At 43.2% G+C, this 25,023-nt stretch overlaps 1 protein-coding gene across 5 annotated transcripts in view; it reads right to left on the bottom strand.

Moving 5' to 3' along the window:
- The window catches only part of LOC105059337 (uncharacterized), a 113,662-nt gene that overhangs the window by 59,681 nt on the left and 28,958 nt on the right, over positions 1-25,023 (bottom strand). For all 5 annotated transcript variants that reach the window (XM_010942599.4, XM_010942596.3, XM_010942597.3 and 2 more), the window contains 2 exons: positions 2,721-2,898; positions 2,414-2,522 (listed from right to left, as the gene is read on the bottom strand). In XM_010942599.4, coding sequence (XP_010940901.1) covers positions 2,414-2,522; positions 2,721-2,898 — 287 coding nt within the window. The remainder of the gene's footprint in view (positions 1-2,413; positions 2,523-2,720; positions 2,899-25,023) is intronic.

Raw genomic sequence — 25,023 nt, 5'->3', positions numbered from 1 at the left:
CGAAATACGTCCAAAAATATATCAGCATCATCGAACGACAATGAGACTATCAAATAGGTAGAGACTTGTACCAAGCAGGTAAGCATGAAAGCAAAAATCCTCTAAAAATTTTTTTGCTCCTGTACTTGTATAAGTTTACTTAATCATTTATGAAATTTATCTACAACTTACTACCTGAATCCGATATTTCAATACATCATACCTGAGAGGGATATGGATAATGAGCTTCTGATCCGTAATGTGATATATAAAATAGTACCCGATCTAAAAATCACAGCTATGTATCTGCAAGAGGTATGTTAATTTAACTGACGTATGAGCATTTAACTAAATCTAGTCTACAATTAATAACATAGTTATTAACCTTAACAAATATATTTTTCATAGACGAGACAGTTTAGAGAGAGAACAGACAACTTTAGACTCTCATCGGCTGTCATAAGCAAAAAAAAGGATGAAACCAAGTAAATTAGATATCAATAACGACAAGACTTGGTTGACATTGCCTGTCTACTAATTTTATTCAATCTGATATGCAATTTTGCTTAATATTTTTGCAGCTAAATGGTAAATTCATTTTGGACAATCCGCAAATACTTTGAAAGATATAGCAATCTGCATTCTTTCCTAGATGGTCTCTTCTAGTGGCTGTGAGCGCAATTGGTCAACTTTGGCCCTCATCCATAGCAAGCAAAGAAATCATCCGACACAGACACCTTAACAATCTTGAATGTGTTCACTATAATCTGAGGTTGAGACTAGATTGCATCCAAGAGGAAGTACAGCTCAAGCACATGGATCCGATGATAAATGATTATGCTCTTGATGATAAGGATCTAATGATCGGATGGCCCGCAGGCCAGTAGTAAGAGCCTGAGCTTAATGAACCAGGATCTCTTCCATGACCAGTTGGTTTAGTAGCTAGGAAGATTAGGGTGGATCTAAAGCAATGGGCAAATAGAAATATTCCACATAAGGTTCTAGCTAATTAACCACAGCTTGAAAAGCCATTGGAGAGTCATTCATCATGTGACTCCATGACATCCTCCTAGAGATTTGAATGAGAAATATTGAGACGAGGCCGGTCATCTCAATCAGAAAGAAGACATCTATCCTCCCAGACACAGCAAAATCGATCATAGAAAGGCATGAAGGGAGACCAAGCAACTACTCAATGAAAAGATAAAGAAAAAAAAAGACAGTTACAGCCTCGATAAAAAAATGGAGTCAGCTTACTCAAATTCAGAGATCAAGGAGAGTAATGACAATTTTGATGGTCATGGATCCGATAGTCCAAGAGGGAATGAAAGACAAGAGACCATTGTTCCTGAGATGCAGTCGCAGGATGCTCTTCGATTCACCAATGAGTCCTAGTATATGCATGCCACACAAGATAGAGACCTCGGTGCACAAGCTGATAGAGCCCGCAAGGATATGAGGTGATAGGCTCCTAAAGGTCGTTCGACACAGGATGCAGCTGCAGATGACCTCGCACATGGAGTAGGATCTATGGATGTATTAGGTTCATCCTCGCATTATGGATCCTATTATCTGTAGGCAGTTTATGATCTATATGGATATAAATATGTGCATCTGAGGTATTGTCTTCCAGCGATTACTATCCTATGCAGTCCAAAACATCTTACGGATCGAATTTTACTATCAGTATATTTGAATAGACACCTTCACAGTCATACCATCAATCTGAGGATAGCTCTCAAAGCCAGAGCTTAAGCAAGAGATCTAAGATATCCTACAATCTAAAGCACATGCCTTATGGGATGAGCGCTCAAGACTACAATGCTACATGATTAGAGGGATGGTTGATATTCCTTCTAATTATGCGAATGATCCAGATATTTACAAGCATCATCGACACTCAACGAAAAACTAGATCAGTAGAGATCTTGAAGTTAGTATATTGTACTTTATAGTTTGTACTTTAAATACATTTAATGCACTGTTTTAGTTTTTTTTATTTTATTTCGGAGTGATAGAAACATTATATAACATAAATAAACATTAATTTGGATCTAAAATTATTCATAAATAAAAAAATTGATTGGATTGAAAAAAAATTGAAAAAAAATGAAAAAAAAAAGCATGCCGATATGGAACTGGCATGCTTCACCATACCAAGTGTCGGTACGGTATTATGGCATGCTTCACCATACCAACTGTCGGTACGGTATGAAACGAGTACCGTACCAAATCAGTCAGGAACCGGTTCGGGTCCGGACACCAGTTCCATACCATACCAAATCAGTCAAGAACCGATTCGGGTCCGGATACCAGTTTCAAAAACCTTGGTTCCATATGCACAAGAAATCATTTATCATGCACATTTTCATTTGGTGGATATTCTTTGAATAACATGTAAATGTATAATGGGACAACTAAGATACCAACATACCATGGTTACAGAAATCAATTCCAGGAACAAGACCTTCAACCCAGATAGTCTCTTCACTTTGTGTTTTTAAAGCTTCATCATTTCTTTTCTCCACTATGATATTAGCATCCTAACACAAAAATGCAATATTCATCAGCTGAATGTTAAAAAATTCAATTCACATGATAAAATTGTAAGAACAATATGTCCTCCACCATTCATATCTCCCACAATAAATTATGAATGCTAAGCTGCATATTCACTCAGTCCTGTGCAAACCATATTCAGAGAGAAGGGGGAAGGTAATTCTTTCAGGAGGATTGCTGACCTCTTTTTTTGCACTGTGCCCATGACCAGATGTTTCACCAGTGTTTTGGGTTACAGGATATCCACATTCACTACCTTGGCACATGGCATCATTGTCTTTCCCTCTTAGCGAATCAGGAAATACAAAAGAATGAGGAAATGGAATGTTTAAGGCTCGAGTCCAAAATATAGAGTTCGCCCTGTCAGAACGCAGATATGAGAGAGCAGCCTGAAAAAACAACAAAACATATATATGCAAAATGCGAAGTTCTCAATTTAGGAGTTGACACAAGAAACATAAAAGCCGCAGCTAATAAATCTATAAAGAACAAGAACAGCACAAACTTGAGTTATGTTATTTAAAGCATAGGACTTATCTAGGAAAATGTTCATTTATTAACGTAAGGAAAATATTAGTGTATGCCATTATAACGTTACCATATCAGCATGCTATTGTCTGGCATTTAACATTATGAGCCTAAACCCCATAAATGCTCATGCCTAATTATCTCTAACAAACCGGTTTAAAACATTTCAGAGATATTCTTTGTTTTTCTTTTCCTGATTCATTTGAGAATTAGACGTCCACTCAAAAGATTGGATGAAATAAAGCTACAAATAAAATTTTAAAACATGGACATGGTATGCGGACAGCTGGAGATGTTGATGTAGCCGAGATGATCTACAGATTTTTAAGCAGGTGACCATGCAGAAAAGGAAGAGGAAGGGTAAAAGAGAGACAGATGGCAAAGGCGAAGGGAGGAAGGGGAGGGCACAGCAAGAGAGGATGAAGAGGAGACATGGAGAAGTACGGGGTGGAAGGAAACGGTTTGGGGGGTGGGTGGGCGGGGACTGGGGAGGGGACGGTTAGGAGAGCAAGTAGAGGATTCATCAAGGAAAGGTGGCAGACAAGGTAAGAGCAAAAGAATGGAGGGGGGACACCAGGACACACCTTGCTGCCCCATCAAACCAAGTGTTTCTTCTCAATGCCTGCCATTTATCACCAACTCCTGAAATTTTATCCTCTACTCTCTCCTTCATAGATCCTCTATCTCTTGTTTCAGATTAGAAGAGCAAGGTTTTAAGGTGAGGTGGCTTTCTAAAGCCTGCCTAAGTTGATATGACCCTGCGGATTAAAGATGCAAGGCACCAGAGAAACTGCTTTGTAACCCAATTGTACATTGGGGTCACTTGGTCCTGGTGCAGAGGAACTCATCTTTTTGTTATTTTCTAGGATCCTCTTTTTTAAATAACTAATTAAATCTCTTTTTGTTATAATTTTAATCTAACTATGCAAACCTCTAAGAGATATCTTAAAGGGATGGAGCTATCAGGGAAAAGCTCCAAAGCTGGACTTGGCTACACAATCAAGTAGATCTCTACTCAAATCTAGCCAGATCTATACTGGATAATGGAGGTCCCACATTGATAATTTGAGCCATTGGATGTGATCTATTATCCCTAAACTACTTACACATCAAAAGTTATATGATTTAGAGGCTCCTAGCCCATACATCAAGTAATTGAAAAAAATATATAATTTAATTTTACTTAGACTGTCCAATTTTTTGACCACTTGATGCATGGGCTAAGGGTCTACAAATCACAATTTTTTTTGTATGCAGGTAGTTTAATAGTAGTAGATCACATATAATTGCACAAACCATCAATGTGGGATCCCCATTGTCCAGTCTAGACCTGACCAGATCTGAGTGGAGATTCACTCAAGTGTAGCTAAGTCTAGCTCGGAACTCCAAATGATTCACATGGAAATTAGCCAATGATAATTATTGATGATGAATAGTCACAAGTTCAGGGGAATACTATACTTCTTCAACAGACTAGCAAAAATTTTCATTATGAGATGCCTAATTCTTATTTTGCATATAGTTTATTGTATTGTACATGCAATGATTAGTTAGATACAGCATCTCACTGTACATGCATGATATTTAACGGCAAACGATTTCAAACCTCAACAACCACATAGTGCCTAATCCTACAAAAACAACAGTTGTCTTCCATCCTAAACATATACGTATCGCAAAATGAAAACAACAGCTGTGCCTCCATCCTAAACCTATGAAATACATATCGCAATAGCTATGTGACTTAAAGCAGTCCATGTCCATCATGTTTGTACCATCAAAAGTCCTCCTAGTATATAAGCTTTCGAGAACCAAAAACATGACTAACATCCACATATTATGAATGTTTGGGCATAGTGAAGATCCACCAATAATTTTCACTATACATACTAAGTCTTATGGTGTTGTCAATATCTATACATAGTTTTGACATATTAACTTGTATGATAAGTTAACTGGAATTATGTGGTGCCCATGTTATATGGCAATAAACAAAAATATCTACAATGATTGTGATCAGCTTCCAGTACTTATAAACTAAATTTATGCGTTCAAAATATAGCTATACACTATTCTAGAGTAGTTAAATTTAGCTTAGGTTAAAGAAAAGAAAAGGAAAGAATAATGCAGAGAATCTTTTCATGCTAGTGTGCCACTTTTTCGAATTGAATTATTAAAAAATACTAGTTGACAAAGGACCCTAAAGAAATAAACTAGGTGTGGCAATCGGGTTGGGTCGGATATAAATGAGTTGGATCAAATACAAATCGACTCAAAAAAGCTCCAACCCAAACCCGACTTGTTTAATAAATAGGTTATCGACCCAACCTGTTTGTGACCCATTTACAATCCAATTAAAAAAAAGCAAAGACCCACCCATTTATGACCTGTTTGAAAAAGAGAGAGAGAGAGAGAGAGAGAGAGAGAGAATGAACTGGAGAAGGAGACCTCACGGGCCTCTCCGCTCTTGGCCACCTCACCGCCACTCCACCCTATCCTATTCCGGTGCTCCCCCACATCTCCGGCTCGGTCCCGCGGCCCACCATCCCTCACCGCTCCGCTTCGGCACTCCCCCTCATCTCCAACTCGGTCCCGTGGCCCGCCATCCCTCACCGCTCCACTCTGGCGCTCTTGCTCGTCTCCGGCTCGGTCCCACCTTCCCTTGATGCTCCGCTCCGGCGCTCCCCCTCGCCTCCAACTCAGTCCCGCCATCCCTCCATTATCCTAACCAAAAAGAGAGAGAGACCAAATTGGGAGAGGTGGAGGTCATGGAGAGGAGAGGAGGCAAGGCCGCGAGGGAAGAATGGGGAGGGAGAATCGGAGAAGTAGAAATGGGAGAAGAGAGAAGTACAACTCGTATTTGGGCACAGTAAGAGAGAAATGGGTCACATGGATTAGTGGGTGGGTCAGTGGGTCACGAGAGAAAAATGGGTCAGTGGGTGGGCACTGGGCGCGTGTTTTTTTATTTTGAAAAACAGCAATCACAGTCATAGCCATGGAACTACACACCCATGCATGTTTTTTTATTTGGAAAACCGGATTCACTATCGTGGAATTGCGCATTTGTTTCTCTTGGCAAGCCGCACTCGAGTCCAATCAAATTTTAAACAGGACCACATGATGACTGATATGACATTATGGGACAGTGGGCAGCGAGCCAAACAATGGGCGCGATTAAAATCATTCAATAGGTAGACCAGATCCAACCCGACCCATATGATAAACGGGTTAAACAAGTTGGAAGGTTAAAACCTGAACCTGACCCAAATATCTGAACGGGTTAAATAGGCCAACCTGTTTACAATCCGAACCCATTTAATCCAAACCTAAACCTATTTAAGATGGGTCGAATGCGGGTCAGATTTGTTAGGAGGATCCCTCATGAGTGCGGCATACGGATCTCCGACCAAAATCTCAAACGCTGGTGTAGATACCATAGGAGGAAGGAAGAAGAGAGATGCACAAAAACACAATCAAATAACGTGGATCAGCCCAAGGCTTACCTCCACAGAGCATGCAAGCTTCACTATAAGAGAATAAATACAAAAAGAGATCAAACCCTCTACCCCATACATCAATCTCTCAATAAGAAGCATAAAAAATCCTTACAAAGCTCTCAAAACCCACCAAGAAGACTCTCTGCCACTATCCTTGCTCTTCAGCCGCTCAAAGCTGCTGCCACCTGCCCACAAGCCGTTAGGCCCCTTTAAAAAACCCTAAAAACGACTCCTGTTAGGATTCTGGCTGCCTGATCACCCCTACAAGTATCCGCAGCCGTTCGATCGCGCCCACACACATCCGTGGCCGTCCGATCGCGCACATCCGCAGGTGACTCGCGACAAGGACCTCATGTCACATGGTGGACCGCATGAAACCACACATGGACCGCACGCTATGCACGCGTGGACCGCACGCTGCACACGCTAGACCGTGCGGTGGACCGTGCGTCTCGAGTGTCCTGGGCCACACGTGCTGGGCTTGCGTGCGCCTACGGGCCTGCGCGCTGCAGGCTGCGCGCATCTGCGAGCCACACCTACAGGCCTACACACCTGTGGGCTACGCGCCTGCGGCCTACAAGCCTTGCTCCTATGGGTCTGCAAGTGGGCTTCTCCATCTTGGACTTTGTTGCTGTGGATCGAATTCGAGATGTCAAAACCCAATAATCTCCATCTCGACTCGACATTTGGCCTCCATATAATTTTGAGAGCTTTTAGATGATCTCACCCCTGTCTTGGGGCAAATGTCTAGCTGCTCATGAATGAACAATCCCATCTCCGTCATATACTGTGATCTATCTGATCTGAGATCTACTCGAGGTAGTCTCCTACGGCAATAGGAACTTCATCCTGCGATGTTGTCTGTCATCCTCTCGAATCTTCCATCTCGTGTCCAATCCATCTGTACCTGGAGCTTCATCTCACGCTGAGCTTCCACTAGCACCTGAAGCTCTACTTCACACTAAGCTCCTTATCAAGAGATAGTATCCTCCACACTTCTTTCCCTTCATAACAACCCTACTGCCATGCACAACCTTCAGGATTCTATCATTAGCTCTCCATCTGTAGCTGTTTGAATCCAGTCGGTTCAGTGAAATCAGATTATTTCTGAAGTGGGGTATGTATCGAACCTCACCCAACTTCCTCACTATTCCATCAGGTGTCTACAAGCTGACTATCCCAATGCCCTTGATCGCACAGCTCGATCCATCTAACAAATGAACAGTATCCTCACTACTCTCTAGGAAGTCAAACAAGTCCTCTGTGCAACAAACATGATGCGAACATGCTGAATCTAAAATTCACTGAGGAGAAGTAGATACCTCATTTGAATCAGAAGAATATCATCATATTCTTCAATGTCGCTATTTTGGACCACCGTCGCAGTAGTCTGCATCCGATTTTTGAGCTATTGACAATCTCTGACTCAATGCCCCAACTCATCTCCCTCAACTTGGATCTAGACCTGGACTGCCCATCTTGCGATCCTCTGCCGCTTCGTCCTCTGCCACCACCTTCAGTCACCGCCAAAGCCGAGTCACTGCCTAAACTCGTAGCTCGATTTTTCTATCTGAGAATCTCATTCTGGAGAAGTACAGAAGTGACCTCATCTATCTTGATAGTGCTCCTTCCCACAAGAAGAGCAGTCATCAAAGACTCAAATGAAGGGGAAAGCGACGAAAGCAAGATCAATGCCCTAATCTTCTCCCCAACCTTCTTCAAACAATATATAATCAGTACACAGAACAACCAACTTCTCTTCCAAAGCATATTAGCCGACCCTTAAACTTCCTGTCAAGTCCTTCTAGGACATAACAGCTAAAAACAGAATAGATTGCCCATTCATAAAGCCACCTATTCTCACATCTAATTGGCTGGCCAGCAGCCATGCTGTTCTAACATAAGTCCTTTTAGATCTGCATCTAAAAGGAAAAAATTAATGCCCTATATGGGCAACCAAACCATGCCTAACTGAAGAGTGATAGGAAGAAAAGAACACTCACCCTGCCGGTGAAAGTATCATGAACACTGTCTGCCAAGTTCCAAGCATGAATGCAATTACATTTGATCATTTGCCTGATTTCAGCTCAATTACTTTGTGCGAAAGTACATAAATCTCATTTTAAATGTCAAATCATGTAGTCATAAATAAATGTGTATTAGATCATAAGAAGCAAACTAAGTGTAATGACCGAAGACCTCCCAAAAAGGCTAGCCAGAACTTCTAACTCGGCGTTCTTAGCTTGTATAAATACCCAAGATCTCCCAAGTGCACAGTTAATTTGGGACTAAACACACGCTCGTAGAGGTCCTCACATTAAGTCTCATCCAAATTTAATTTTTTTGCAGTTTACAACCTGAATCATAACAAAATTCACTTCATTCCATCATCTTTATAACTCAAACTAGTTTATTATAGAGGCATATTTTATATCTTTCAGCATAGGTACATTTCAAAACTCTTTCTCCTTTACTAATACAACCACTTCTATAATTAAAAAAATTACCTTAAGATATGCAAAAACGACTTAAGTCTTTCTTTTTACACTAATAGCTTCATTATGTACTCCAAGAACACTTCAGGCTTGCTAGTAGACTAATGTTGATTGGTCTTTCACTCTAAAATTTAAATATTCAGTGATGAGCTTCACAACTCAGCAAGTATCCAAACATAGAAAACAATATAAATATCCAAAAAGAAGAACAACAGAAGAATAAGGATCAATATTTATTAAAAGTCATATAATTACGGAATGACATCTTATAATAGTTATCAAATAAGTCCACTTACCAATACAGCTTTGTTTGAAAACACTAAAGTGCACTTGAAAACAGTTAATACCAAAGTATGCTGAACCGGTACCGCCGGCCGTATCGACTGGCCGACGGTATGGTTTGGTACGGTTTCGTACCGTACCGAACCGACGAAGGCAAACGGATCCGAATCGGAAGAAAAAAAGAGAGAAAGAGAGGAAAATAAAGAGAGAGAAAGAGGAAAACAGAAAAAGTGGGAGGAGAAGGAGCCGGCGGGGCCGCCGGACGGCCTCCGACTGGCCGTCATGATCACCGGAGTGTCAGGGCCTTTTGCCTTGTATTTTTGCTTGGCAATGGCCTCTGACACAGTCTTGTACATACCTTGTAACTAGATGGCATGAACAACCGCCGTCACACCATTTTTCTTTATTTTAGGTGGATTTTGGGGTGTTTTCATCATGTCGGGGCTTCCAAAGGCGAGCCATGAAAATGTAATGCTGTTCGATCATTTGGAACCTCCGGGATGGGATTTGGGTGGATGCCCTGCTTGTATAGTGTTGGGAGGGTGGGCGAGAACAATCCAGTGGGCTGGTTTCCTTGCGAATTCTTGCGGTATCCATTGTTGCCTCTCCTGCCTCCTAAGCCCCTAATTGTAGTCTGAGTAGCGGTTGTATAGGCTTGTATTCCTTTGATTTCATTAATGAAAATACTGTTCTTACAGTGCCATATCTGAGCGCGTTGCCGTGCCTTTTTCTCGTATTTTTCTACGCATCTTGCTGGGTGCATTTTGGCTGGCTCCTTTGTGCAGGTGACATCGAGGTGCCGCACGGATTTGCTCTTCCAACAGGCAAAATCCGTGACAAAGTGGTATCAGAGCAGGCACGATCGAAGAAACCTGTGCAACACAGATGGGACACAAGAACGGTGGTAAGACAAGTGGGATGATGCAAGAGGAGGCAATGGTTGCTGCCTCAATCCCAGTGGAAGGACAAGCCGACAATGAGAAACCGCAAAGTCATCGAGAGCGGATCTCTACGGTGGAAACCCATTTGGCCCAGATTGAGGAGGGCTTGGTGCCCTTATTCTGACTGAGAGATCATCTGACCAGCCTGGAGTTGAATCAAGAGCAGCTCATCGAGATGGTGGACAACCTTAGCGACAACACGCAGGAGTCTATCCAGCACCTGCATAAGCAATTCAATGATCTGGCTGCTAGAGTCGCAGTCCTAACCCGAGCAGTTAGTACCATACCAACTCCAACTGCTGGTGATGGTGGGCAAGGCCGAATGCGAGTGCCAGAGCCTCGAAGTTATGGTGGAGCTCGTGATGCAAAGAAGTTAGAGAACTTCTTGTTCGACATCGAGCAGTACTTTCGAGTGGTGCGGCCTGACTCTGAAGACACCGAAATTATCTTGGCTACAATGTACTGAACCGGAGATGCCAAATTATGGTGGCGGACTCGGTATGAAGACATCCAAGCTGGGCGGTGCACCATTGCCAGCTGGGAGGATTTGAAGAGGGAGATTAAGGCATAGTTTTTGCCAGAGAATGAGGAATTCATTGTCCGACGAAACTTAAGGCATCTCAAACAAACTGGGACTGTTCGAGTGTATGTCAAGCAGTTCTGGGCATTGATGTTGGACATTCGAGACAAGTCTGAAAAAGACAAGTTTTACTTTTTGGACGGTTTGAAACCATGGGCCCAGCAGGAGTTACAGAGGAGGGGTGTCGCAAACTTGGCATCTGCTCAAGCCGCAGCAGAGCGTCTAACGGATTACCTCCTCCCTGACCACCAGAGGAGGAAGCCTACTCCGAATACCTTCAAGAATCACAAGCTATCAAAGGGTAAGGCTGTGATCAATGAGAAGAAGAGAGACTTCAAGATGAAAGAGCAGGAAATAGTAAGGGCCCCAAAGTTGGGGTGTTTTCTGTATGGAGGGCCACACATGGTGAAAAACTGTCCCCAGAAACAAGCTCTAAATGCATTACAGGCTACTGTGCAGAAGAGTCCAACCAACCCTGATGACAACAGCAGTGATGAGCAGGCTGAGGGCCCTCGCATGGGTGCCCTTAGGTTGCTGAATGCCATCAAAGGTCAAGTGGGGGAGCAGTCCAAGCCATCCAAGCAGCAGCAACAGCAGAAGTCACACCAGCAACAGTCAAAGCCACACCAACACCACACCAACAACAACTCAAGCCATAATAGACTCACCAACAATCCAACCGACGGACCAATGAACTCATGTATGTGCAAGTGGAGCTCAACGGTCATGTGACTCGGGCGCTGGTGGACACGGGGGCAACCCACAACTTCGTTGCCGATCGTGAAGCTACCCATCTTGGGTTGAAGCTAGAGAGGGACTCCAGTCGAATGAAGGCGATGAACTCTGAAGCACGGCCCATTGCTGGGCTTGCAAGGGATGTGCCTATTCGGGTTGGAACTTGGAACGGAAAGGCTAATTTCATGGCCGTACCCCTAGATGACTTTCAAGTTATCTTAGGTGAGGATTTTCTTCAAGCTGCTAAGGTGGTGCCAATGCCCTTTCTAGATGCTTTGTGCATGATAGGAGATGAGTCTCCCTGTGTTGTTCCTGTTGCTCGGCAAACTCAAGAAAGGATACATCAAATCTCTTCTCTTCAACTGAAGAGGGGAATAAAGAAGGGAGAACTAACATATGTGGCTGCCTTGAAGCTGGAAATGGAACCAAAGGACATGGGTCCCTTTCCTTCTGGGGTCTTGAGAGTCCTACAGGAGTTTGAGGATGTGATGCCCCCTGAGTTGCCTAAGACTTTACCGCCCAGACGGACTGTGGACCACAAGATTGAATTGGAGCCTGGAGCAAAATGCCTAGCTCGTTCGCCCTATCGAAAGGCCCCACCGGAGCTTGCAGAACTTCGAAATCAACTAGATAAGCTGTTGAAGGGAGGGCTTATCCATAGCTCAAAAGCTCCTTTTGGAGCCCAATTCTCTTTCAGAAGAAGCAAGATGGGAGTCTTCGATTGTGTGTCGATTATCGAGCTCTGAACAAGGTGACTGTGAAGAACAAGTATCCAATCCCCTTAATTGCGGACTTGTTCGATCAACTGGGTGGAGCTCGATATTTTTCCAAGCTGGATCTTCGATCTAGATATTGGCAAGTCCGGATTGCAGAAGGAGATGAAGGCAAGACCACTTGTGTGACAAGGTATGGAGCATTCGAGTTCCTGGTGATGCCCTTCGGATTAACGAATGTCCTAAACACATTTTGCACATTGATGAACCAACTATTCCATGACTATCTCGACAAGTTCGTGGTAGTATACTTGGATGATATTGTCGTGTATAGTCGAACATTGAAGGAACATGTGGAACACTTGCGGACTATTCTCGGGATCCTGCGAGAGAACTCCCTCTATGTGAAGAGGGAGAAATGTTACTTTGCCCAGGAAGAAATTCTATTCTTGGGCCATCGTGTTGGGGGCGGTCTAATACGCATGGACCAGGAGAAGGTTCGTGCCATCCAGGAGTGGCAGGCCCCTACCAAGGTGACGGAGCTACGATCCTTCCTCGGGCTTGTCAACTACTATAAGCGGTTTATTGCGGGTTATTCCCGTCGTGCCGCACCCTTGATGGAGTTATTGCAGAAGGACCGATCGTGGGATTGGTCCTCGAGATGTCAACAAGCCTTTAAGGACTTGAAAGTGGTACTGATGGAGAAGCCAGTGCTGCAGCTGCCAGATCATACACTGCCATTCGAAGTCCACACTGATGCTTCCAATTATGCTATTGGAGGGGTCCTAATTCAGGAAGGCCATCCGGTGGCTTTTGAAAGTCGGAAGTTAAATGATATCGAGAGGCGATACACTGTCCACAAGAAGGAGATGACAGTAGTGGTCCACTGTCTGAGAGTATGGAGCCATTATCTTCTTGGGTCACGATTTGTTGTTTGGACAGACAATATGGCCCTTAGCTACTTCCAAACACAGAAGAAGCTATCTCCCAAACAAGTCCGTTGGCAAGATTTTCTGGCAGAGTTTGACATGGTCTTAAAATATAAGCCAGGACGTATGAATCAAGTGGCTGATGCTTTAAGCCGTAAGGTTGAGCTCGCTGCTCTAATGGTGGATGAGCAAAGTCGAGTCAGCCAAGTGCAAGCAACCCTTCTAACAAAGATTCGAGAGGGGCTACTTAAGGACCCTGAAGTTATGATCCTAAAGCAGCTCATTGAAGAAGGGAAGACGCGGCGGTTTTGGTCTGAGGATGGACTTATCTTCACAAAAGGATGTCGGGTGTATGTTCCTCGGGTGGGCAACCTTAGAAGAGAGCTCTTGCAAGAATATCACGACATTCTTTGGGCCGGCCACCCAGGAATGCACCGAACCCTTGCCCTCTTGGAGCGGGCATACTACTGGCCAAAAATAAGGGAGGATGTGGTAGAATATGTCCGGACATATCTCATTTGCCAACAGGATAAGGTAGAACGGTGTAAACCTGGTGGCCTTCTTGAACCCTTACCTAAACCTGAACAACCTTGGGAGAGCATCTCAATGGACTTCATCTCGAGTTTGCCAAGAGTAGGAGATTTTGGGTCGATCCTTGTGGTGGTGGATCGGTTATCCAAATATGGTATCTTTATTCCTGCACCCCTACATTGCTCAGTAGAGGAGACGGCTCGACTTTTCTTGAAGCATATGGTGAAGTATTGGGGCATCCCTCAGAACATAGTCAGTGATAGAGATTTCAGGTTCTTGGGACGATTTTGGACCGGACTCTTCAAACTCCTTGGTTCCAAACTATACTTTTCCACCAGCCTTCACCCCAGACTGATGGCCAAACTGAAAGAATAAATGCTCTCCTCAAGCAATACTTGCGGCACTTTGTGAGTGCCAACCAAAAGGATTGGATGAAGTTGCTCGATATAGCCTAATTCTCTTACAACTTGCAGTGGAGCTCTGCATCGGGCAAGAGCCCCTTCGAAATCATCACTGGTCAGCAACCCTCCACTCCGCATACAGTGGTTGTAAGGTATATAGGAAATAGCCCATCCGCATATCATTTGGCCAAGGAGTGGCATCGCAACACGGAGATTGCACGGGCATACCTTGAGAAGGCTGCTAAGAAGATGAAGTGGGCTGATAAGAGAAGGAGACCTTTGGACTTCAAGCAAGGCGACATGGTACTGGTCCAGCTCCAACCAGCTCAACTCCGGTTCGTTCGCAAAGTGCATAAAGGATTGGTTCGCAAGTATGAAGGTCCATTCCCTATAATTGGAAGGGTAGGAAATGTATCCTACCCGCTGCAACTTCCCGCATGATTCAAGGTGCATCCTGTATTCCATGGAAGTTGCCTCAAGCCGTACCATGCTGACCAGGTGGATCCCACGAGGAACATGTCAAGCCGTCTAACTCCTACTTCTACCTCCTTGGAGAGATGGGTCGACACCATTCTGACAGATAGAGTTCAAGTTTTACCCAGCGGTGCAGAAGAGATCCAATACTAGGTGAAGTGGAGAGGACTTCCTGAGTCAGAAGCCAACTGGGAATCGGAGAATTCGCTACGGCACGAGAAGAAGGATCAGGTCGAAGCATACAGAAGTAGCACATCGACGAGGATGTCGATCTGATCAAGTGGGAGAGTCTGTTAGGGCCTTTTGCCTTGCATTTTTGCTTGGCAATGGCCTCTAACACAATTTTGTACATACCTTATAACTAGATGGCATGAACAACCGCCACCATACCATTTTTTCTTGTTTTGGATGGATTTTGGGGTGTTTTCATCATGTCGGGGCTTCCAAAGGCAAGCCATGAAAATGCAATGCTGCTCGATCATTTGAAACCCCGGGGTGGGATTTGGATGGATGCCCTGTTTGTATAGTGTTGGGAGGATGGGCAAGAACAATCCAGTGGACCGATTTTCTTGCGGATTCTTGCGGTGTCCATTGTTGCCTCCTCTGCCTCCTGAGCCCCTAATTGTAGTCTGAGTAGCAGTTGTATAGGCTTGTATTCCTTTGATTTCATTAATGAAAATACTATTCTTACAGTGCCATATCTGAGCGTGTTGCCGTGCCTTTTTCTCATATTTTTTTGTACGTCTTGCTGGATGCATTTTGGCTGGCTCCTTTGTGCAGGTGACATCAGGGTGCCGCACGGATTTGCTCTTCCAAGAGGCGAAATCCATGACAGAAAGGCGCAGTCCACGCGCGCGGCGCTGCGGGCGTGAAACAGGGGCATTACGCCTATTTCGCGATTTTTTTTAAAAAACCTAATTTTAAGTGAAGCGGGCAAATAATTTGCCGGCTTCACAATTTTTGTATTTTTTTTTTTAAAAATCCCTTAAGTCGGCAATTAGGTTGCTGACTTCATAAGTTTAAAACCAAAAAAAAAATAAAAAATCGAAGCAGACGGTCGTCTGTTTCGAAAAAGAAGAAGGGGACAGAGCCGCGGAGGGGCTCCACCCACTCGACCGCCCTCAAGTCTGCTCGTCGGCCATCGGGGCCCTCGCGACGGAGGCGTCGTCTGTCCGGTAGGTCCCTCGCCTCCCTCCGAGCGCGCTCTCTCTCTTTCTCGCTCTCTTGAAAGCTCTATCGGACGATACGGGGCTCAGAAGTCCTCCGACGGCCGCAACCAGCCATCGCCGGCCTCCGACGGCTCCCACCTCCCTCCCTCTCCTCCTCTCTCTCTCTTTCTCACTTTTCCTCTTTTTTCCTTCCATACCGCCCGTGTACCGAATTTACCGATCGAATCGTATTGATTTTCCGTCGATCCGATACGATACAGGGTGTACCGACCGGTTCGGCATGGTATGAAAAACCTTAGTTAGTACAATCAAGATACATGCCTTCTCTAATCTCATTGAAAATGTTTATTTGTAGAAACATTGAACGTCACTTAAATCACTTAACAAAATCAAATCAACGCCAACTGGAGAGTAACCAACTATTATACCCATTGGTCCTGACTCATGCATTCACCAAGTAATAGGTTCATTGGATAAGGTTCACTTGGACCCACTATTGTATTTGTACCCACCGGTCGAGGGTTCACTGATGTGCCAACTATAATATCCTAGGATCCATTGATAAGCAATTGCCATACCTACTAGTTAGGGGTTTGTTGAAACCAATTATTATACTCTTTGATTAAGGGTTCACTCATTGATTAAAGGTTTCTTTCAATCCATAAAAAATGATAGTTTCACCTTTAGGCAATATAACAATTAAAAATATTTTGAATGATTTAGTAGAGATGAAAACAGATCTCTTCAATACATTGATATAGATTTCCATTGTTGCGGCCAATCCCCTGTTGCGCCTAGCTCCAGTGAAGAGCAACCTGCAAAAGAAGTCCACAGATCGAAATTATTTCCGGTGGAGATCCTCCGATACATAAATCAGTGAGAAGTGGTGAACAACAGATAGAATATTCAAAGTGACAAAGTATCAACCCAAAAGCATCTTGCCAAAGCTGTTCATTTACCTCCTTTTTATTAGATCATCTGCTGGAAACCGTTTGTAACGGTTATACACGTGCATCCCGCTTATTCCGACATTATGTGATTGTGGGATGGACAGTTAAGACACTGATGATCATCGTATGTAGCTGTTATGCGCTTTCTGCGCTGACAGTTTCTGATATACCGACTTTATGTCGGTAGTCCGAGTGCACCGACTGTATGTCAGTAATCTCGATGTACCAATTGTATGTCGGTATATATGGTATTTTGGCTGATCATCGGTTGATTATTCTGGAATACCGATTAGTCAGCAGTCATCATGGTTGACTTGGTCTCCAATAGAAACTGATTGAGAATCTCCGACTATGTGTCGATGTAATCGATTGATAATCGAAGGTTCCATTTGTCACATCGACCGAAAGTCAAGTTTGCCGATTATGAATCGGGGAGAATATATTTAATTGCTCCAACAGTTGCCCCCCACTCTTAAGTTCAAGGTACTTGACACGTGGATTGACACGTTGGATGAAGGGAGTTGTCACGTGCTATCTCGAGCTCCGACTTAGCTGCAGACATTAAGGATTCCTTCAAAACTTGAAAAGTCTCCGATCGTTTTGTCGTTTCGATAATCGTAAGACCATCATTGGGATGTCAATTTGAGAAAATGGTTTGACGGCCGAACGATCCGATCGATTTGATTCTGACTAGTCGATTTCCGCAATGCATCCAGTTGTTATTGACTTTTAACCGTTCATGCGAATAGAGATGACGTGGCACAATCAGACGGTAGGTACATCGAACCGTCCGATCAATGATCGACTTTGATGTAGCCACGTGTCAAAATTTGGGGTAATCTTAATCTGAACAAATCCATTCCGACTGTTGACGGGCTCTATATATATAATGTCGCTTTCATATAGATTTTCTGCTTCTCTACTTGTCATTCTCCTGCAAATGTGGGTTTTGCTTTGAGTGTTAAGAGCTTCAAGGGTCTAGGAGTCTTCTTCTTTGTGTTTTCGTGGTCTTCAAATCATCTCTTAGTTTCAGGTTAGGCTTCTCTTCCTTTTCTAGTCATTTTTTATTTCTTTTCCTATCATTTTTTATGGCTAGTAGCAGTAAAAAGGATAAAGAAAAGGTTAGAGTAGATGACCCTTCTCGAGATAGTCGATCGGATGACCCAGTTGATGATTCTCCTTCGAATCCGGATGTGGAAGTTTCTTCCTTTTCTAGATCCAATGTTGATCGGCTCCAGAAACAATATCGTATCCCAGAACAATTTCAGCTTTTTGCACCTGATCCGGACGGTCGAATAAGTTCTCCGGATCAGGTAGCAATTTGTGGAGAACCTTCGGACTGGTCTTCATTTTTCGATTCCGAAATTTGTTTGGAATCTTCTTGATTATTATTGTCTTTGTCCTGTCCAGTTAGCTCCGAATTCCATTCGATTAATCATCAGTTTTGCCTTGTTGTGTCACATGATCCCAACCAACCCTCGACCTTCTCTTTTTCATGCTTTTTTCGTTCTTCGTCCTCGCCCAAAAGCTAAGGGTTAGTGGTTCTTCAACTTGAGGAAGGGTCTATCTTTTATTTCTAGCCTTCATCCATCCATAGATGGAAGAATCAATTTTTCTTTATTTCTTCTTCTTCGCCTTAGGGCTTCCTTTCTTCTTGGAGAGACCACGAACAAGCCCCAATAAACATAATCAAGTCGAAGTCATCGATCGGGAAAACTTTCTCCAACTAAAAGATATGGAAATCCCCGCGCAATGAGAGCCATTGACGGAGCAAGCTCTATATGACGTCGGACTTAGTCCGATGACTTCCCTAGGTATAGCTTAGTCAGTCTTTTATTTTACTTTTCATTTGTCTTTGAACTTTGTAACTGAGTTATTTTGCCTTTTGATTACAGCTATACAACCAGCGGTGCGAGTTTTTGTGGCCGACATTCGACAATATGCCGCTAAAAAGAGACAGTGACTGGTGCCAGATCATCCCAAGCACCGAAGAAGAATCGGGTTGAGACACAGTCGGCGTCCGTGAGGGAGACCAACACTCCATCGATAGTCGTCCCGAAAGCTGAACCTATCATCGCACTGTCGGCTCGGACAGTGCTTCCACCAGTTGATGCGTCGCCTGCTAGAGGAAAATCAAACAGAGATGATGATGTCCGCTGTCATCATACCAGCACCGACAAAGACAACACCGACCATAGTCTCGTCGATGGGGGGTCGGACCGAAACTACGCCCATACCCGAATCGGAACCGACCACCGCGGTGCCGACGGTAACTCGGGCACCTTCAACTAGGCCGACATTATCTGGGCATCCTCAACGCTCGAATGGATGGTGACTTCAAGCAAGCAACCACCTACTGGAGAGCGAAGGAAGGCACCAGCTGTTTCGACTGATGACGGGTCGTTGACGGACTTCACAGCAGTTTTTGACATCCAGATCCTTATAAGTGAGTCAGCCTTGGCCAACCCAAAATTGGCCAAGCGACTCATCAAGGCTGCACTTCTCCCGACTGATAGAGAGAATAGAAACGATCGGACAATGTCTGAAAATTTTCATCTTTTTATCCGATGATGCTCAACATAAGTCGATACTTTTACTCTTTTCTTTTTTTTTGACTTCATCTGGCTTGTTTCTTTTTCTTTTCAGCTAGCACATGACATGCGGGCATTGAGAGCGGATATCGAAAAAATTACTGACTTTTGTCAAATGTGGATGGAGAAAGTTGCAGCCTCCAACGCTGAAAAAGCCGCGACCACTGAACGGCTCCAGGCAGCGACTGATCGAGAGAAAAAAATATCAAGAGAACTCTTGTATGAAGGCGGAACTGAAGTTGGTAAGAGGCGAGTAGAATCGACAAAGGACGAGTTGCAATCAACCCGCACCGAGTTGGAATCGACACAGCAGACCATCAAATCTCGGGAGTCCTAAAGTAAAAAGAAGCATGAAGTTAATCAGCTCCGGAAGGAATGTGAAGACTGCACTAAAGAGTTGGAGGAAGAAAGAAAAAAACATCAGGCCATCGAAGCAAGGTTGGCACTGGCCGATGCAAAGTCGGCCTCCGCTAAGGAGGAGGCACAGTCGGCCAAAGATGCTCTTAGTCAGGTGCAAGAGCAAGCCGTCGAGGATTACAAAGGATCCGAAGACTTCAAAAATGAAATCCTCGAGGGTGGCTACGCCTCTTACTGTGTCGGCTATGAAGACGGTAGGGATGCGATCGAAAAATTATTCCCGAACTTGGACCTAAGCAGTATCACCACCCCTACTCTGGAAGTTGCCGAAGTAGTGCCGACTGAGAAAGCTACACCGACTGCACCAGAGTCTGCTCCAATTATGGAGGAAGCCATACCGAAGTCGGCTACTGTTGAAAGCCATGAGACCGGAGCTGCAACGACTACTGACACAGCCGAGGAAGAGGCCGACTGGTGACCGGTGTAGATATTTGTCTTTCTTTGTGATTAGACAATAGTTTAACTTACTTTTGTAATCATACTTTTAGGTCCAATTTTGTAACCCTTTTGCTCATTAATGAAAAGAAAAATTTTTCAAGTATTGAAGATTTTTCAAGTATGGAATTCTTTGTATGTCACCTTTTAAAACTTGATGTTCACTATTGCCAATATAGTTGAGTATCAATCGAATAACCAAATGCCAATTAGTAATTGAAGTTGTCGAATTTGCTTGTTAATCGGATACTAGCCAACTGAATTGTAGGCACAAATTTTCTAAGTATAGTCGGATGTCAATCGACTAAACTTTAGGCATAGATTTTTTAAAGTATTTGATAGATGGAGGTTAGCCGAATATCTTTTAACTGACCGAAGTCGAGTCGGTTTATTATTCCTGCAGTTAAATCGGCATACTATTTCACTCAGCCATAGCTAAGTCGGCATAAGTAATCATTTGACTTGAGTCAGCATTCACAATCATCCGATCGAGATAGGGTTGGTATATATTAACCGATTATTTGTCGGTCTGATATCATTTTTGTAGATAACCGAATATCGAAGAAAAGTCAAAATTTGATCATTCCATTTCAAGTGTGTTGCACATGCGAACAACTTTACTGATAATATATGTTCAGATAATCGACATTCCAAGTCTGAGGAATAGTCGTTCCATCGAGAGTCTCTAGTCGGTATGCACCCGGACGAAGTATTTTGATCATCCTGTAAGGTCCCCCACTTTGGAGATAATTTTTCTTGATCCAAAGGTTTTGAAATTTTTGTCTTCCTTAAGACCAAGTCTCCTAGACGGAAAACCTTCGATTTGACCTTTGCATTGTAGTACCAGGCTACTCTCTGTCGGTATGCTGCCATTCGAATTTGAGCTTGTTGCCGAACCTCCGAGAGTAAGTCCAAGTCCACTCTTCGACATTCGGAGTTACTTGGCTCAGCATACTGTTCGACTCTCATTGATAGCAATCCAATCTCCAATGGAATCACTGCTTCCATCCCATAGGCCAAGTTGAATGACGATTCTCCTGTTGGTACGTAAGGAGTTGTCCGATATGTCCATAAGATCGGATATAATTCTTCCACCCAAAGGACTTTGGCTTCATTCAATCTGATTTTGAGATCATGTAGAATTGTCCGATTTGTCGTCTCTACCTCACTGTTAGATTGTGGATGACCGACAGAAGTGAGTTTGTGTAATATGAAATTTCACACAAAATTTTTTAAAATTCTGATTGTCGAATTGTCGATCATTGTCGGTGATGATGATATATGGCAAACTGAATCTGCATATAATTGACTTCTGGATGAAGTCTTCCGTCTTACTTTCAGTGATCTGCACCAGAAGTTCAGCTTTCACCTATTTGGTGAAGTCATATATGGGGACCACTAAAAATTCTCTGATCAGATGGCGAAGGAAACGAACCAAGTATGTCGATTCCCCATTGTACAAATGGCCATGATGCAATGATTGATATCAACTGGCTAGCCGGTTGATGTTGTATGTTGGCATATTTCTGACATGATTCATACCTTCGAACAAGCTCAACTGCATCTTTCTTTATGGTGGACTAATAATATCCTTGTTGCAGAACTTTATAAGCCAACGATTTGCATCTCAAGTGATTTCCGCAAATCCCTTCATGAACTTTTCAGAGAGCATAGTCGGCGTTTATAGGTCTCAAATATTTCAATCGTGGAAGGGAGAACGATCTCTTGTAAAGTTATCCATTCATCAAAACATATTGTGAGGCCATCCACCTTAGTTGTTGGCCTCCAAAGGATTTTCGGATAAAATTCCATCGGTCAAGTATTGGATGATCGGATCCATCCAACTTGATTCATCATTTATTTGTAGCACTTCGTCAACCCGATCGATACTCGGCTATTCGAGATATTCGATGAACGTTCGGCCTTGTAAGTTAGATGAAGTAGTTGCAAGTCGAGAAAGTGCATCAGGTCGAGTATTTTCTGTTCTTGGAATGTGAGAGATCTCGAAATATCTGAAGGCTGATGTAAGATCTTTCATTTTCTAAAGGTACTTCATCATAATCGGATCTCGGGCTTCAAACTCGCCCTTGACCTGTTCGGTGATCAGCTGTGAATTAGTGAAGACCTTCAAATTATCTATGTCGAGCTCTTTGGCAATTTTCAAGCAAACTAAAAGAGCTTCATACTCGACTTGATTATTTGATGCTTTGAAATTTAACCAAAGGGCATATTCGATCACGATCCCTTCAGAATTGGTAAGGATGAGGCCGGCTCCGCTCCCTTGAGCGTTGGATGCTCCATCAACATGTAACACCCATACCGATGCTAATTCGACCTCAAAACCTTCGATTTGTTTCAACTTGTCATCAAATTTGTCCTCAGATTTATCCATGATGACCAGATCCTTCACTCGCTTACAGGTCACTTCACTTCCGTCGACGAGTTAAATCAGTAAGCATTCCTTGGGGGCTTATGCCAAACCACAGCTATTGGAGGAATAGCTGGTTTCCGCTGGTAAACCAAACCAAGTGTGCTCAGTCGTCGCCTGTGTATGCACGAATTGCATGGCTTGCTTTCGGATGCTTTTTCTGGGCCCGCTGCCTCAACCCACGCCCGACTTATCTCATAAAAAGATTGCACCAAACGACCAGCTTCATGGCAGCCTCGACCTTGGGATTGGTTGCGCCCACTTTGGGTTGACTTATAGTTTAACGTTACTCCTTAGGACTAATCAAGGATGATTCGAACGGAGGGTTTTGGGCGGTCTAGCCCTTGCATTTTCCAATTCAATAGTGCCACCTCGTTTAGTTAGTTCCCCAGTTCCTACCAATTTCTTCAATCAGGAGGGAAATTGACTCAGCCAGTTGTTCTTTTTTTTTTAATTTCATCCTTGCTTCGGTTCAACAAAATATATTCAATTACATGCGGGTCCTTTTGGTTGGAAAGGTCGAGCTCTTCCTAAGGACTATTTGGTATCTCTAAAATTTGGAGGGGACGCTCGAGAATAAAAATAGGTTTTTCTCCACTCCATGGTGTCATTACTCATACCTCCAATAGGTACGACTATTGAAAGGACGGACCAAGGGTTAGGGTTGCTTGAATTAGAAGCATGTGATCTCATCAATTCCCAGCATAAGGAATAAGATGCGAATTCACCACCCAGCAGAAACAATTACTTACCGTTATAAGTCAATTGAACGTGAATCATTTTTGAATGAGGAAACATGGGAATTTCGGGTGAGGCAACCCCTTCTTTGTTTGCATATGTATCAATTAAGTTTCCCGAAAGGGAGAGACACTACTAATATCGAAAAAGTCTTTTTCAACCAGGGCAGAAATCATCAGATACAGTGCACTTGGCGACAAAGTCGGCTAAAACTTGTGCTTTCATCGATGGTCATGGGCGATATTGAATATCAAACTCGCTGGGTTTAATTGCCCACTTCGCCATCCGATCGAATGTATCAGATCGGTATAGAATCGCCTTCAAGAGTTGATCTGTCAAGACGACTATCGAATGTGCCTGAAAATATGGTCGAAGTCATTGTGCCGATATGATCAAAGCGTAGATCATCTTTTCCGCTCTTGAATATCGCATTTCGACATTATGGAGTACTTTGCTGGTATAATAAATTGATCGTTGAATCCGATTTTCATCCTCTCGGACAAGCACTAAACTGACCGCCTCTACGAAAGTTACCAAGATACAATGTTTCTCCCATCTTCGATTTTGTTAGTGAGAGAGAAGTTAGGTATTTTTTTCAAATCTTCGAAGGATTGTCAGCACTCATCGGACTATAAAAAATTTTTGTTTGTCGCAAGATCTTAAAGAAGGACAGACACCTTTCTACCGACTTCGAGATGATCGGCTAAGTGCGACGATTCTTCCATTGAGTTGTTGTATCTCTTTTTTGAAGCTGGGATGCTTCATGTCGATAATGGCCTTTATCTTCTCCATATTAGCTTTGATTCCTCGTTGCGATACAAAAAATTCAAGAAATTTTTCGACTATCACTTTGAATGCACACTTAATAGGATTTAACTTCATCCGATGTCATCGAAGTATGTCAAAGATTTCTTCTAAGTTTCGAATATGATTAAAAGTTTCAAAATTTTTTACCAGCATATCATCGACGTAGACTTCCATGTTACGTCCGATTTGTGTCTTGAATATTTTGTTGACTAACCATTGGTAAGTCGCTTCAGTATTTTTTAAACCGAATGGCATCACTTTGTAGCAGTAGATGTCTTTGTCGGTTGTGAAGGTAGTATACTTTTCGTTTTCGGGCGCCATCCGAATCTGATTATAGCCCGCAAAGACGTCTATGAAACTCAAAATCGATATCCCCAAGTCGCATCGACTAGTTGATCAATCTTTGACAAAGAAAACCTATCCTTTGGACAAGCTTCATTTAGATTGAAATAGTCGATGGAGATTCGTCATTTTCCATTGGCCTTTCTCACCATTACTACATTGGCGAGCCAATCTAGATAGCTAGCTTTTCTTATGAAGCCAGCTGCGAGGAGCTTATCAACTTTTTCATCGATGACCTTCTGCCTTTTAGGGACAAAAAGCTTTCTTCTGCCTCACCGGTCTAACTTTGGGGTTGATGTTTAATCGGTAAGTTATTACTTCTAGAGGAATCTCTGACATGTCGGTTGTCGACCAAAGCAAAAATATTGTTTGTTCTTAGTAAGTCCACCAGCTGTTTTCACTTCAGATCAGATAATTGCGATCCAATTTAAACTATTCTTGTAGGGTCGTTTTCTCTTAGCGGGATCGAAATCAGTTATTGAGCTGGCTCACCCCTTTCTTC

This window comes from Elaeis guineensis, chromosome 16, assembly GCF_000442705.2.
Source record: "Elaeis guineensis isolate ETL-2024a chromosome 16, EG11, whole genome shotgun sequence".
Taxonomy (NCBI): Eukaryota; Viridiplantae; Streptophyta; class Magnoliopsida; order Arecales; family Arecaceae; genus Elaeis; species Elaeis guineensis.
Note: the sequence above shows the minus strand (reverse complement) of the source record. Positions and strands in the feature narration are given on the sequence as shown.